This window comes from Ranitomeya imitator, chromosome 2, assembly GCF_032444005.1.
Source record: "Ranitomeya imitator isolate aRanImi1 chromosome 2, aRanImi1.pri, whole genome shotgun sequence".
Classification (NCBI taxonomy): domain Eukaryota; kingdom Metazoa; phylum Chordata; class Amphibia; order Anura; family Dendrobatidae; genus Ranitomeya; species Ranitomeya imitator.
This window is the reverse complement of record NC_091283.1, coordinates 834460102-834474121: the sequence shown is the minus strand read 5'-3', so window position 1 is coordinate 834474121 and position 14020 is coordinate 834460102. Positions and strand designations below refer to the sequence as shown.

Below are 14020 nucleotides of genomic sequence, written 5' to 3'. Positions count from 1 at the left end.
GAGGGCAACAAAATTAATAAAGGGGATGGGAGAACTACAATACCCAGATAGATTAGCGAAATTAGGATTATTTAGTCTAGAAAAAAGACGACTGAGGGGCGATCTAATAACCATGTATAAGTATATAAGGGGACAATACAAATATCTCACTGAGGATCTGTTTATACCAAGGAAGGTGACGGGCACAAGGGGGCATTCTTTGCGTCTGGAGGAGAGAAGGTTTTTCCACCAACATAGAAGAGGATTCTTTACTGTTAGGGCAGTGAGAATCTGGAATTGCTTGCCTGAGGAGGTGGTGATGGCGAACTCAGTCGAGGGGTTCAAGAGAGGCCTGGATGTCTTCCTGGAGCAGAACAATATTGTATCATACAATTATTAGGTTCTGTAGAAGGACGTAGATCTGGGTATTTATTATGATGGAATATAGGCTGAACTGGATGGACAAATGTCTTTTTTCGGCCTTACTAACTATGTTACTATGTTACTATTCTTGTACATAGGGGGCAGTATTATAGTAGTTATATTCTTGTACATAGGAGCAGTATTATAGTAGTTATATTCTTGCACATAGGAGCAGTATTATAGTAGTTATATTCTTGTACATAGGAGCAGTATTATAGTAGTTATATTCTTGTACATAGGGGGCAGTATTATAGTAGTTATATTCTTGTACATAGGGGGCAGTATTATAGTAGTTATATTCTTGCACATAGGAGCAGTATTATAGTAGTTATATTCTTGCACATAGGAGCAGTATTATAGTAGTTATATTCTTGTACATAGGGGCAGTATTATAGTAGTTATATTCTTGTACATAGGGGGCAGTATTATAGTAGTTATATTCTTGTACATAGGAGCAGTATTATAGTAGTTATATTCTTGCACATAGGAGCAGTATTATAGTAGTTATATTCTTGTACATAGGGGGCAGTATTATAGTAGTTATATTCTTGTACATAGGGGGCAGTATTATAGTAGTTATATTCTTGTACATAGGAGCAGTATTATAGTAGTTATTTTCTTGCACATAGGAGCAGTATTATAGTAGTTATATTCTTGTACATAGGGGCAGTATTATAGTAGTTATATTCTTGTACATAGGGGGCAGAATTATAGTAGTTATATTCTTGTACATAGGAGCAGTATTATAGTAGTTATATTCTTGCACATAGGAGCAGTATTATAGTAGTTATATTCTTGTACATAGGGGCAGTATTATAGTAGTTATATTCTTGCACATAGGAGCAGTATTATAGTAGTTATATTCGTGTACATAGGGGGCAGTATTATAGTAGTTATATTCTTGTACATAGGAGCAGTATTATAGTAGTTATATTCTTGCACATAGGAGCAGTATTATAGTAGTTATATTCTTGTACATAGGGGCAGTATTATAGTAGTTATATTCTTGTACATAGGGGACAGTATTATAGTAGTTATATTCTTGTACATAGGAGCAGTATTATAGTAGTTATATTCTTGTACATAGGGGGCAGTATTATAGTAGTTATATTCTTGTACATAGGGGGCAGTATTATAGTAGTTATATTCTTGTACATAGGAGCAGTATTATAGTAGTTATATTCATGTATATAGGATCAGTATTACAGTAGTTATATTCTTGTACATAGGGGGCAGTATTATAGTAGTTATATTCTTGTATATAGGGGCAGTATAATAGTAGTTATATTCTTGTACATAGGAGCAGTATTATAGTAGTTATATTCTTGTACATAGGGGGCAGTATTATAGTAGTTATATTCTTGTACATAGGGGGCAGTATTATAGTAGTTATATTCTTGTACATAGGAGCAGTATTATAGTAGTTATATTCATGTATATAGGATCAGTATTACAGTAGTTATATTCTTGTACATAGGGGGCAGTATTATAGTAGTTATATTCTTGTATATAGGGGCAGTATAATAGTAGTTATATTCTTGCACATAGGAGCAGTATTATAGTAGTTATATTCTTGTACATAGGGGGCAGTATTATAGTAGTTATATTCTTGTACATAGGGGGCAGTATTATAGTAGTTATATTCTTGTACATAGGAGCAGTATTATAGTAGTTATATTCATGTATATAGGATCAGTATTACAGTAGTTATATTCTTGTACATAGGGGGCAGTATTATAGTAGTTATATTCTTGTATATAGGGGCAGTATAATAGTAGTTATATTCTTGTACATAGGAGCAGTATTATAGTAGTTATATTCTTGTACATAGGGGACAGTATTATAGTAGTTATATTCTTGTACATAGGGGGCAGTATTATAGTAGTTATATTCTTGTACATAGGAGCAGTATTATAGTAGTTATATTCTTGTATATAAGGGCAGTATAATAGTAGTTATATTCTTGTACATAGAAGCAGTATTATAGTAGTTATATTCTTGTACATAGGGGGCAGTATTATAGTAGTTATATTCTTGTAGATAGGGGCAGTATTATAGTAGTTATATTCTTGTACATAGGAGCAGTATTATAGTAGTTATATTCTTGTACATAGGAAGCAGTATTATAGTAGTTATATTCTTGTACATAGGAGCAGTATTATAGTAGTTATATTCTTGCACATAGGAGCAGTATTATAGTAGTTATATTCTTGTACATAGGGGCAGTATTATAGTAGTTATATTCTTGTACATAGGAGGCAGTATTATAGTAGTTATATTCTTGTACATAGGGGGCAGTATTATAGTAGTTATATTCTTGTACATAGGAGCAGTATTATAGTAGTTATATTCTTGCACATAGGAGCAGTATTATAGTAGTTATATTCTTGTACATAGGAGCAGTATTATAGTAGTTATATTCTTGTACATAGGGGGCAGTATTATAGTAGTTATATTCTTGTACATAGGGGGCAGTATTATAGTAGTTATATTCTTGTACATAGGAGCAGTATTATAGTAGTTATATTCTTGCACATAGGAGCAGTATTATAGTAGTTATATTCTTGTACATAGGGGCAGTATTATAGTAGTTATATTCTTGTACATAGGGGGCAGTATTATAGTAGTTATATTCTTGTACATAGGGGCAGTATTATAGTAGTTATATTCTTGTACATAGGAGCAGTATTATAGTAGTTATATTCTTGTATATAGGATCAGTATTACAGTAGTTATACAGTTAGGTCCATATATATTTGGACAGAGACAACATTTTTCTAATTTTTGTTATAGACATTACCACAATGAATTTTAAGCAAAACAATTCAGATGCAGTTGAAGTTCAGACTTTCAGCTTTCATTTGAGGGTATCCACATTAAAATTGGATGAAGGGTTTAGGAGTTTCAGCTCCTTAACATGTGCCACCCTGTTTTTTAAAGGGACCAAAAGTAATTGGACAGATTCAATAATTTGAAATAAAATGTTCATTTTTAGTACTTGGTTGAAAACCCTTTGTTGGCAATGACTGCCTGAAGTCTTGAACTCATGGACATCACCAGACGCTGTGTTTCCTCCTTTTTGATGCTCGGCCTTCACTGCGGTGGTTTTCAGTTGCTGTTTGTGGCCTTTCTGTCTGAAGTTTAGTCTTTAACAAGTGAAATGCTGCTCAATTGGGTTGACATCAGGTGACTGACTTGGCCATTCAAGAATATTCCACTTCTTTGCTTTAATAAACTCCTGGGTTGCTTTGGCTTTATGTTTTGGGTGATTGTCCATCTGTAGTACGAAACGACGACCAATCAGTTTGGCTGCATTTGGCTGGATCTGAGCGCACAGTATGGCGGCTCTGAAGACCTCAGAATTCATTCGGCTGCTTCTGTCCTGTGTCCCATCATCAATAAACACTAGTGACCCAGTGCCACTGGCAGCCATGCATGCCCACGCCATCACACTGCCTCCGCCGGGTGTTACAGATGATGTGGTATGCTTTGGATCATGAGCTGTACCTCGCCTTCACCATACTTTTCTCTTTCCATCCTTCTGGTAGAGGTTGATCTTGGTTTCATCTGTCCAAAGAATGTTCTTCCAGAACTGTGCGGCTTTTTTAGATGTTTTTAGCCTTTTTATTCTTGATGCTTATGAGTGGCTGCACCGTGCAGTGATCCCTCTGTATTTACTTTCATGCAGTCTTCTCTTTATGGTAGATTTGGATATTGATACGCCGACCTCCTGGAGAGTGTTGGTCACTTGGTTGGCTGTTGTGAAGGGGTTTCTCTTCACCATGGAGATTATTCTGCGATCTTCCATCACTGTTGTCTTCTGTGGGCGCCCAGGTAGTTTTGCATTGATGAGTTCACCAGTGCTTTCTTTCGTTCTCAGGATGTACCAAACTGTAGATTTTGCCACTCCTAATATTGCAGCAATTTCTCGGATGGGTTTTTTCTGTTTTCGCAGCTTTAGGATGGCTTGTTTCACCTGCATGGAGAGCTCCTTTACCGCATGTTTACTTCACAGCAAAACCTTCCAAATGCAGCACCACACCTCAAATCAACTCCAGGCCTTTTATCTGCTTAATTGAGAATGACATAACGAAGGGATTGCCCACACCTGTCCATGAAATAGCCTTGGAGTCAATTGTCCAATTACTTTTGGTCCCTTTAAAAACAGGATGGCACATGTTAAGGAGCTGAAACTCCTAAACCCTTCATCCAATTATAATGTGGATCCCCTCAAATGAAAGCTGAAAGTCTGAACTTCAACTGCATCTGAATTGTTTTGCTTAAAATTTATTGTGGTAATGTCTATAACCAAAATTATAAAAATGTTGTCTCTGTCCAAATATATATGGACCTAACTGTATTCTTGTACATGGGGCAGTATTATAGTAGTTGTATTCTTGTACATAGGGGCAGTATTATAGTAGTTATATTCTTGTATATATGGGCAGTATTATAGTAGTTATATTCTTGTATATAGGGGCAGTATTATAGTAGTTATATTCTTGTACATAGGGGCAGTATTACAGTAGTTATAATCTTGTACGTAGGAGCAGTATTATAGCAGTTATATTCTTGTACATAGGGGCAGTATTACAGTAGTTATATTCTTGTACATAGCAGCAGTATTATAGTAGTTGTATTCTTGTACATAGGGGGCAGTATTATAGTAGTTATATTCTTGTACACAGGGGCAGTATTATAGTAGTTATATTCTTGTACATAGAGGGCAGTATTATAGTAGTTATATTCTTTTACATAGAAGGCAGTATTATAGTAGGTATATTCTTGTACATAGAGGGCAATATTATAGTAGTTATATTCTTGTACATAGGGACAGTATTATAGTAGTTATATTCTTGTACATAGGGGGCAGTATTATAGTAGTTATATTCTTGTACATGAGGGCAGTATTATAGTAGTTATATTCTTTTACATAGAGGGCAGTATTATAGTAGTTATATTCTTGTACATAGAGGGCAATATTATAGTAGTTATATTCTTGTAAATAGGGGCAGTATTATAGTAGTTATATTCTTGTACATAGAGGGCAATATTATAGTAGTTATATTCTTGTAAATAGGGGCAGTATTATAGTAGTTATATTCTTGTACATGAGGGCAGTATTATAGTAGTTATATTCTTGTAAATAGGGGCAGTATTATAGTAGTTATATTCTTGTACATGAGGGCAGTATTATAGTAGTTATATTCTTTTACATAGAAGGCAGTATTATAGTAGGTATATTCTTGTACATAGAGGGCAATATTATAGTAGTTATATTCTTGTAAATAGGGGCAGTATTATAGTAGTTATATTCTTGTACATGAGGGCAGTATTATAGTAGTTATATTCTTGTATATAGGGGCAGTATTATAGTAGTTATATTCTTGTACATAGGGGGCAGTATTATAGTAGTTATATTCTTGTACATAGGGGCAGTATTATAGTAGTTATATTCTTGTACATAGAGGGCAGTATTATAGTAGTTATATTCTTTTACATAGAGGGCAGTATTATAGTAGTTATATTCTTGTACATAGAGGGCAATATTATAGTAGTTATATTCTTGTAAATAGGGGCAGTATTATAGTAGTTATATTCTTGTACATAGGGACAGTATTATAGTAGTTATATTCTTGTACATGAGAGCAGTATTATAGTAGTTATATTCTTGTACATAGGGACAGTATTATAGTAGTTATATTCTTGTACATAGGGGGCAGTATTATAGTAGTTATATTCTTGTACATAGGGAGCAGTATTATAGTAGTTATATTCTTGTACATAGGGACAGTATTATAGTAGTTATATTCTTGTACATAGGGGGCAGTATTATAGTAGTTATATTCTTGTACATGAGGGCAGTATTATAGTAGTTATATTCTTGTATATAGGGGCAGTATTATAGTAGTTATATTCTTGTATATAGGGGCAGTATTATAGTAGTTATATTCTTGTACATAGGGACAGTATTATAGTAGTTATATTCTTGTACATAGGGGGCAGTATTATAGTAGTTATATTCTTGTACATGAGGGCAGTATTATAGTAGTTATATTCTTGTATATAGGGGCAGTATTATAGTAGTTATGTTCATGCACATAGGGGCAGTATTATACACTTGTACAGATGAGGCTGAATGTTTCTCTCTGTATTAAGAGTTTTTTCTTGCTTTCGTACAGATCTTTGTCATTCTCATACAGACATCTTCCCTGTAATGTTTCAGAGTTACTGACCTGCCCTTTTACTTTCTCAGCCTCATGATGGCGTCTGACCTGGGCAGCAGCCTGACCTCCATAGATTGGCTCCCGCAGTTGACCATCCAGGCTGCAATGAAGGGGTCTCAGCAGAGCAGCGGAGGCAGAAAAGGACCTGGATCTCCCACCGACCCCAACGCCATGTTAACTAAGGAGGAGGCGGCTGCACATCGAGATGGAAAGCCCCCCTACAGCTATGCCAACCTCATCCAGTATGCGATAAACTCCGCACCTGCCCGGCGTATGACCCTCAGCGAGATCTATCGCTGGATCTGTGACAACTTCCCGTATTACCGCAATGCCGGTGTCGGATGGAAGGTGAATCAGAAAAGAAATGGAATAGAAATTACTTTTTGTATGGGGGAAGGGGGTCACTTATTTTTTTCTTACAGGTACATTATCTTTTTTTCTTGTTTCTATCCTGCAGAACTCCATCCGCCATAATTTGTCACTAAATAAATGTTTCAGAAAAGTGCCGCGCCCCAGAGACGATCCCGGAAAGGTGAGCGAACCGTAGCCCTAACCCTGCACAAAAGTGACCAAAATTGCACCCAATATGTCATGTGTAGTCTGACTAGTCAAAGTAGCTAGTGTCAGGAAGCTGCTGCTAAAGCAAAACTTTTTTTTTTTTTGCAGCTTAGCAACAGCTGCCTGACACCGATTCCTAAAGTTAAAAGGTCAAATAACATTGTATAAATCAATAGTAAAAGCCAATAAAGGAAACTTTGTAATAAGTCTCATCAGAGAAAATCAACTTCTTTCTCCACTTTTGGGCCCCTTCTCCTCTCCCACCTCCTAAACTCCTCATTCACTGTGAAAAATGCTAAAATCAGTTTCGATAAAAAAATAAAAAGCAAACTGAAAAGTTCACTGAGGGGTCAGATTACAAATGCATATAAAGTTTATGAAGATGGAAGAGGAACAGAGTAAAAAAAGAGACGCAAAAGGTTCTACTTCTTACTGTTTAAGTGGTTAATTTCACCCGAGTGCTAAATTCACAGCAACACTGCTCAGTACTGCACTATGATGTACTCCATGATGCTGCTTTCTAGTAAGTTTTTTTTTCTATCTCACACCGTTCAAAGCTACACTGCTCAGTACCGCTGCTGCTTTCTAGTAAGTGTTTTATCTAATCACAGAGCTGGATTCACAGCTACACTGCTCATTACTGCTGTATAATGTGCTTCATAGAGACAGGAGAGCAGGAATGTCATGTGTGGTTGAGCAAATCTCAACCTTCTAGATCAGAAACAATTGAAAATTAGAGTTTGAGGCTACGATGGGGAAAATGGTGAAAAATGCAGCATAAGAATCATATCACAGCCAGAAAAAGTGTTATGCCTGATATGCACAATGACAGCGCTTTCTGGACAGTCTCCTGAAAGAGAGAAAGACAGTAGAGTAATTGATTTAATTTTTGGCAACTAATTTCCAGGGATCGTACTGGATGATTGACAGCTGTCCCAAAGAAGATGTAGCCCTTCCCCGCAGAAAACGTCCGCACCCCGACGATGATGTAAGATAACGTTTGATACCAGCGTAATAAACGTCACATTAAAGAACTATAAGCAATTTTTTAATATAACAATAATAAAGGAATTGCTGACTGTACAAACTGACGCTAAGGACCGGAGGATAGACAAATCCCTGGCACTGCCCTGCAGGTGTCGTGGGCGTTTATGGCGGCCCATACAGTTATAGCACAGACACAATAAGTGCCGATGATTGCCATAATATGCTCAGATTGTTAACGAGTTACATTATGTCTATGGTCATCTTTACAGAAAGTATCTCGGCCTTGAAGTTTTATGGTGTCATCATTTCTCTATACAGCTCTCCCAAGACTCCCCTGAACCGGAGGTCAATAAAAGTCCCCTGAGTTCCACCAGTGACGTCTCCTTACCTACCGAAAACACACAAGGTCATCACATGGAGAACAACTCAGCTCTCCCAAGCTACAGCCAGGTAATAGGCCAGAATGTGGGAACAGAAGTGAGAACACACTGTCCTCTATATAGAATACTGCCCCCTATGTACAAAAATATAACTACTATAATACTGCCCCTATGTACAAGAATATACGGTAACTACTATAATACTGCTCCTATGTACAAGAATATAACTACTATAATACTGTCCCCTATGTACAAGAATATAACTACTATAATACTGCTCCTATGTACAAGAATATAACTACTATAATACAGTCCCCTATGTACAAGAATATAACTACTATAATACTGCTCCTATGTACAAGAATATAACTACTATAATACTGCCCCTATGTACAAGAATATAACTACTGTAATACTGCCCCTATGTACAAGAATATAACTACTATAATACTGCTCCTATGTACAAGAATATAACTACTATAATACTGCCCCTATGTACAAGAATATAACTACTGTAATACTGCTACTATGTACAAGAATATAACTACTGTAATACTGCCCCTATGTACAAGAATATAACTACTATAATACTGCTCCTATGTACAAGAATATAATTACTATAATACTGCTCCTATGTACAAGAATATAATTACTATAATACGGCTCCTATGTACAAGAATATAACTACTATAATACTGCTCCTATGTACAAGAATATACTGTAACTACTATAATACTGCTCCTATGTACAAGAATATAACTACTATAATACTGCCCCTATGTACAAGAATATAACTACTATAATACTGCCCACTATGTACAAGAATATAACTACTATAATACTGCCCCTATGTACAAGAATATAACTACTATAATACTGCTCCTATGTACAAGAATATAACTACTATAATACTGCTCCTATGTACAAGAATATAACTACTATAATACTGCCCCCTATGTACAAGAATATAACTACTATAATACTGCCCCTATGTACAAGAATATAACTACTATAATACTGCCCCTATGTACAAGAATATAACTACTATAATACTGCCCCTATGTACAAGAATATAACTACTATAATACTGCTCCTATGTACAAGAATATAACGACTATTATACTGCCCCCTATGTACAAGAATATATCTACTATAATACTGCCCCTATGTACAAGAATATAACTACTATAATACTGCCTCTATGTACAAGAATATAACTACTATAATACTGCCCCCTATGTACAAGAATATATCTACTATAATACTGCCCCTATGTACAAGAATATAACTACTATAATACTGCCTCTATGTACAAGAATATAACTACTATAATACTGCCCCCTATGTACAAGAATATATCTACTATAATACTGCCCCTATGTACATGAATATAACTACTATAATACTGCCCCTATGTACAAGAATATAACTACTATAATACTGCCCCCTATGTACAAGAATATATCTACTATAATACTGCCCCTATGTACAAGAATATAACTACTATAATACTGCCCCTATGTACAAGAATGTATCTACTATAATACTGCCCCTATGAACAAGAATATAACTACTATAATACTGCCCCCTATGTACAAGAATATATCTACTATAATACTGCCCCTATGTACATGAATATAACTACAATACTGCTCTCTATGTACATGAATATAACTACTATAATACTGCTCCTATATACAAGAATATAACTACAATAATACTGCCTCTATGTACAAGAATATAGCTACTATAATACTGCTCCTATGTGCAATAATATAACTAATATAATACTGCCCCTATGTACAAGAATATAACTATTGTAATACTGCTCCTATGTACAAGAATATAACTAATATAATACTGCCCCTATGTACAAGAATATAACTGCTATAATACTGCCCCTATGTACAAGAATATAACTACTATAATGCCGCCTCTATGTACAGGAATATAATTACTATAATACGGCCCCTATGTACAAGAATATAACTACTATAATACTGCCCCTATGTACAAGAATATAACTACTATAATACTGCCCCTATGCACAAGAATATAACTACTATAATACTGCCCCTATGTAGCAGAATATAACTACTATAATACTGCCCCTATGTACAGGAATATAACTATTATAATACTGCCCCTATGTACAAGAATATAACTACTATAATACTGCTTCCTATGTACAAGAATATAACTACTATAATACTGCCCCCCATGTACAAGAATATAACTACAATAATACTGCCCCTATGGACAAGATTATAACTACTATAATGCCGCCTCCATGTACAGGAATATAATTACTATAATACTGCCCCTATGTACAGGAATATAACTACTATAATACTGCCCCCTATGTACAAGAATATAACTACTATAACACTGCCCCTATGTACAAGAATATAACTACTATAACACTGCCCCTATGTACAAGAATATAACTACTATAATACTGACCCCTATGTACAAGAATATAACTACTATAATACTGCTCCTATGTACAAGAATATAACTACTATAATACTGCCCCTATGTACAAGAATATAACTACTATAACACTGCCCCTATGTACAAGAATATAACTATAACACTGCCCCTATGTACAAGAATATAACTACTATAATACTGCCCCTATGTACAAGAATATAACTACTATAACACTGCCCCTATGTACAAGAATATAACTACTATAATACTGCCCCTATGTACAAGAATATAACTACTATAATACTGCCCCTATGTACAAGAATATAACTACTATAATACTACCCCTATGTACAAGAATATAACTACTATAATACTGCCCCTATGTACAGGAATATAACTGCTATAATGCCGCCTCCATGTACAGGAATATAAATACTATAATACGGCCCCTATGTACAAGAATATAACTACTATAATACTACCCCTATGTACAAGAATATAACTACTATAATACTGCTCCTATGTACAGGAATATAACTGCTATAATACTGCTCCTATGTACAGGAATATAACTACTATAATACTGCCCCTATGTACAAGAATATAACTACTATAATACTGCTCCTATGTACAGGAATATAACTGCTATAATGCCGCCTCCATGTACAGGAATATAAATACTATAATACGGCCGCTATGTACAAGAATATAACTACTATAATACTACCCCTATGTACAAGAATATAACTACTATAATACTGCCCCTATGTACAAGAATATAACTACTATAATACTGCTCCTATGTACAGGAATATAACTACTATAATACTGCTCCTATGTACAGGAATATAACTGCTATAATGCCGCCTCCATGTACAGGAATATAAATACTATAATACGGCCCCTATGTACAAGAATATAACTGCTATAATACTGCTCCTATATACAAGAATATAACTACTATAATACTGCTCCTATGTACAGGAATATAACTGCTATAATGCCGCCTCCATGTACAGGAATATAAATACTATAATACGGCCCCGTGTTTTCGTTCTCTGCCTTGCTGTGTATAGTAGCAGTGTCGGTCTGTGTCTCCCGCCATGTCATGTAATAATCCCCCCTCTGGTGTATTATTATTATTATTATTATTATTACAGGCGGCCTCGGCTCATATGCCAACAGACTCACGGACTCCATCATACAACAACAGCGATTGCTACAAGTTCTCCTTCTCGGAGATCCCCGACCTCAGCTGTTCCTTCCGCAGCCTGTACCGTACTTTGCAGGGTAAACAGGGTGAGGATGGAGGTGGGGACTTGTAGGAACATGGACGGCACCCAGATAATGGGATATTGGGGGGCCGACATGATATCATCCAGAATTAGATTTCTGCTTATTAATCTCTGTACAATTACAACTTTCCTTCATACTTTGCTTCAGTTTATCCCCATTTTCAAGATCTCTGCTTTCTGTCAGTGAATTGCAACGTTCTTCTTTACACGTAGAACCTGAGATTTCTTTTTCCACATTTCTATTGAATGCAAAGTAGCGACGTGCAGCCTACAGCTGCTGAGAAACTACAACTCTCAGCATGCCCGGACAGCCAGTATGCTGGGAGTTGCAGTTCCACCACATCTCGAATATGACTGTTCCCATTCACTGACAGCAAGCAGAGATCTTGGGAGTAATGACTTGGTAAAGATAATTCCGATTTTCTCCATTTTCCCGTCAGGGCTCTCGCCTCTCCCCGCTGACGTACAGCCGCCATCGTCAAGCTGCTGCATGTACCAACAGAATTCGGGGGAGTCTTCCTCGCTGCACCCCCACAACGTCCCCAACATGAGCAACCCCTCGTCTTCTCACCATCCCAGCCAGCACCAGCAGCCGCCATACCTCCCCTCCCAGCAGATGCCCCGACCCCCCGCTCCTGGGATGCCTATGGGTACGTTCTGGACACGACGCGCGCCTTTGCTTCTTCTCGGCGGAAGAGCTGACAATCGCTCGTCTTTTCTCTAGGTCTTCCCAGCGACTGGTGCTCCAACATAGACTCCTTAAAGGAAAGCTTCAAGATGGTCAGCAATTTGGACTGGTCCACCGTGGACCTGTCCCAGTTCTCAGGTAAGGATGTAATGGTTCCCCCTGGTGGACAGTTGCGGAATTACACCTAAAAGATCAGTTCTAATTTATGCGAGTTCCAAAAGGTTTAAATCCCACATTGATACATTTTTGTTTTGCCTCCGGTCACATCCAAAGCTGCATCAAAATTCTAGATGAAATCTGAATGCAGCTTTGGTTGTGAATACAGAGCAACATTTTATATAGAGTCAAATGGCAAAATGATTTTCCAAAGGGGGTCTGTTCGTTAAAGGGGCACTCTCTAAATGCATGTCTCGCCTCATCAGACCTCATGGAGAGCCTACGCCAGGCAGAACTGAAGAACTGGAGCCTGGATCAGCATCACATCGCCAGCTTGTGCGACTCCTTAAGTCATCTGCTAAGTCACACCGGACTCCTGCCTCCCACCTCCTCACATGGACAAGCACCCCCCTGCCAGGCCCAATTAATGCCCCCCACCACCAGCAGCGCCTGTGCACTCCAGGGAGCAAAGCCAGGTCATACCATGGCAGGTAGGACTGGGGAACAAAAACAGCGCCACTCTAGTCCACAGGTTGTGTGCGGAATTGCAGCTCAGCTCTATGCACTTCCACTGAACCGAGTTGCAGTACTAGACACAACCTGTGCACAATGGTGGCGCTATTTCTAGAAAAAAAAAAATCAGGGATTTTTTTTTTGTGTGTGTACTTTTATAACACACTTGATAATATGGGAAATTACTGATTTATTTAATATATTTTCTTTTAATTTGTTTTTTTTTTTTTTCCTGATTACTTCCAGTCACCCCCTATGGACAGAACCAGCAGCCTCCGACATCCTGTGGTCATAATTTCACTGCACCCCCTGGGTATCCTATCCAAAGCCAGGCCCCTCCAACATACAGCCAGCAAGGTGAGGTTCACTGGAAACATGGTC

At 37.0% G+C, this 14020-nt stretch overlaps 1 protein-coding gene across 2 annotated transcripts in view; it reads left to right on the top strand.

The window, feature by feature from the left end:
- The window catches only part of FOXJ2 (forkhead box J2), a 49356-nt gene that overhangs the window by 32028 nt on the left and 3308 nt on the right, over positions 1–14020 (top strand). The window contains exons 2-10 of one of the 2 annotated variants that reach the window (XM_069754197.1): positions 6659–6977; positions 7087–7161; positions 8095–8175; positions 8493–8624; positions 12148–12286; positions 12723–12932; positions 13007–13108; positions 13393–13617; positions 13886–13996. In XM_069754197.1, coding sequence (XP_069610298.1) covers positions 6663–6977; positions 7087–7161; positions 8095–8175; positions 8493–8624; positions 12148–12286; positions 12723–12932; positions 13007–13108; positions 13393–13617; positions 13886–13996 — 1390 coding nt within the window. In that variant the 5' untranslated portion in view covers positions 6659–6662. The remainder of the gene's footprint in view (positions 1–6658; positions 6978–7086; positions 7162–8094; positions 8176–8492; positions 8625–12147; positions 12287–12722; positions 12933–13006; positions 13109–13392; positions 13618–13885; positions 13997–14020) is intronic. The other variant, XM_069754198.1, reaches the window with a different exon arrangement.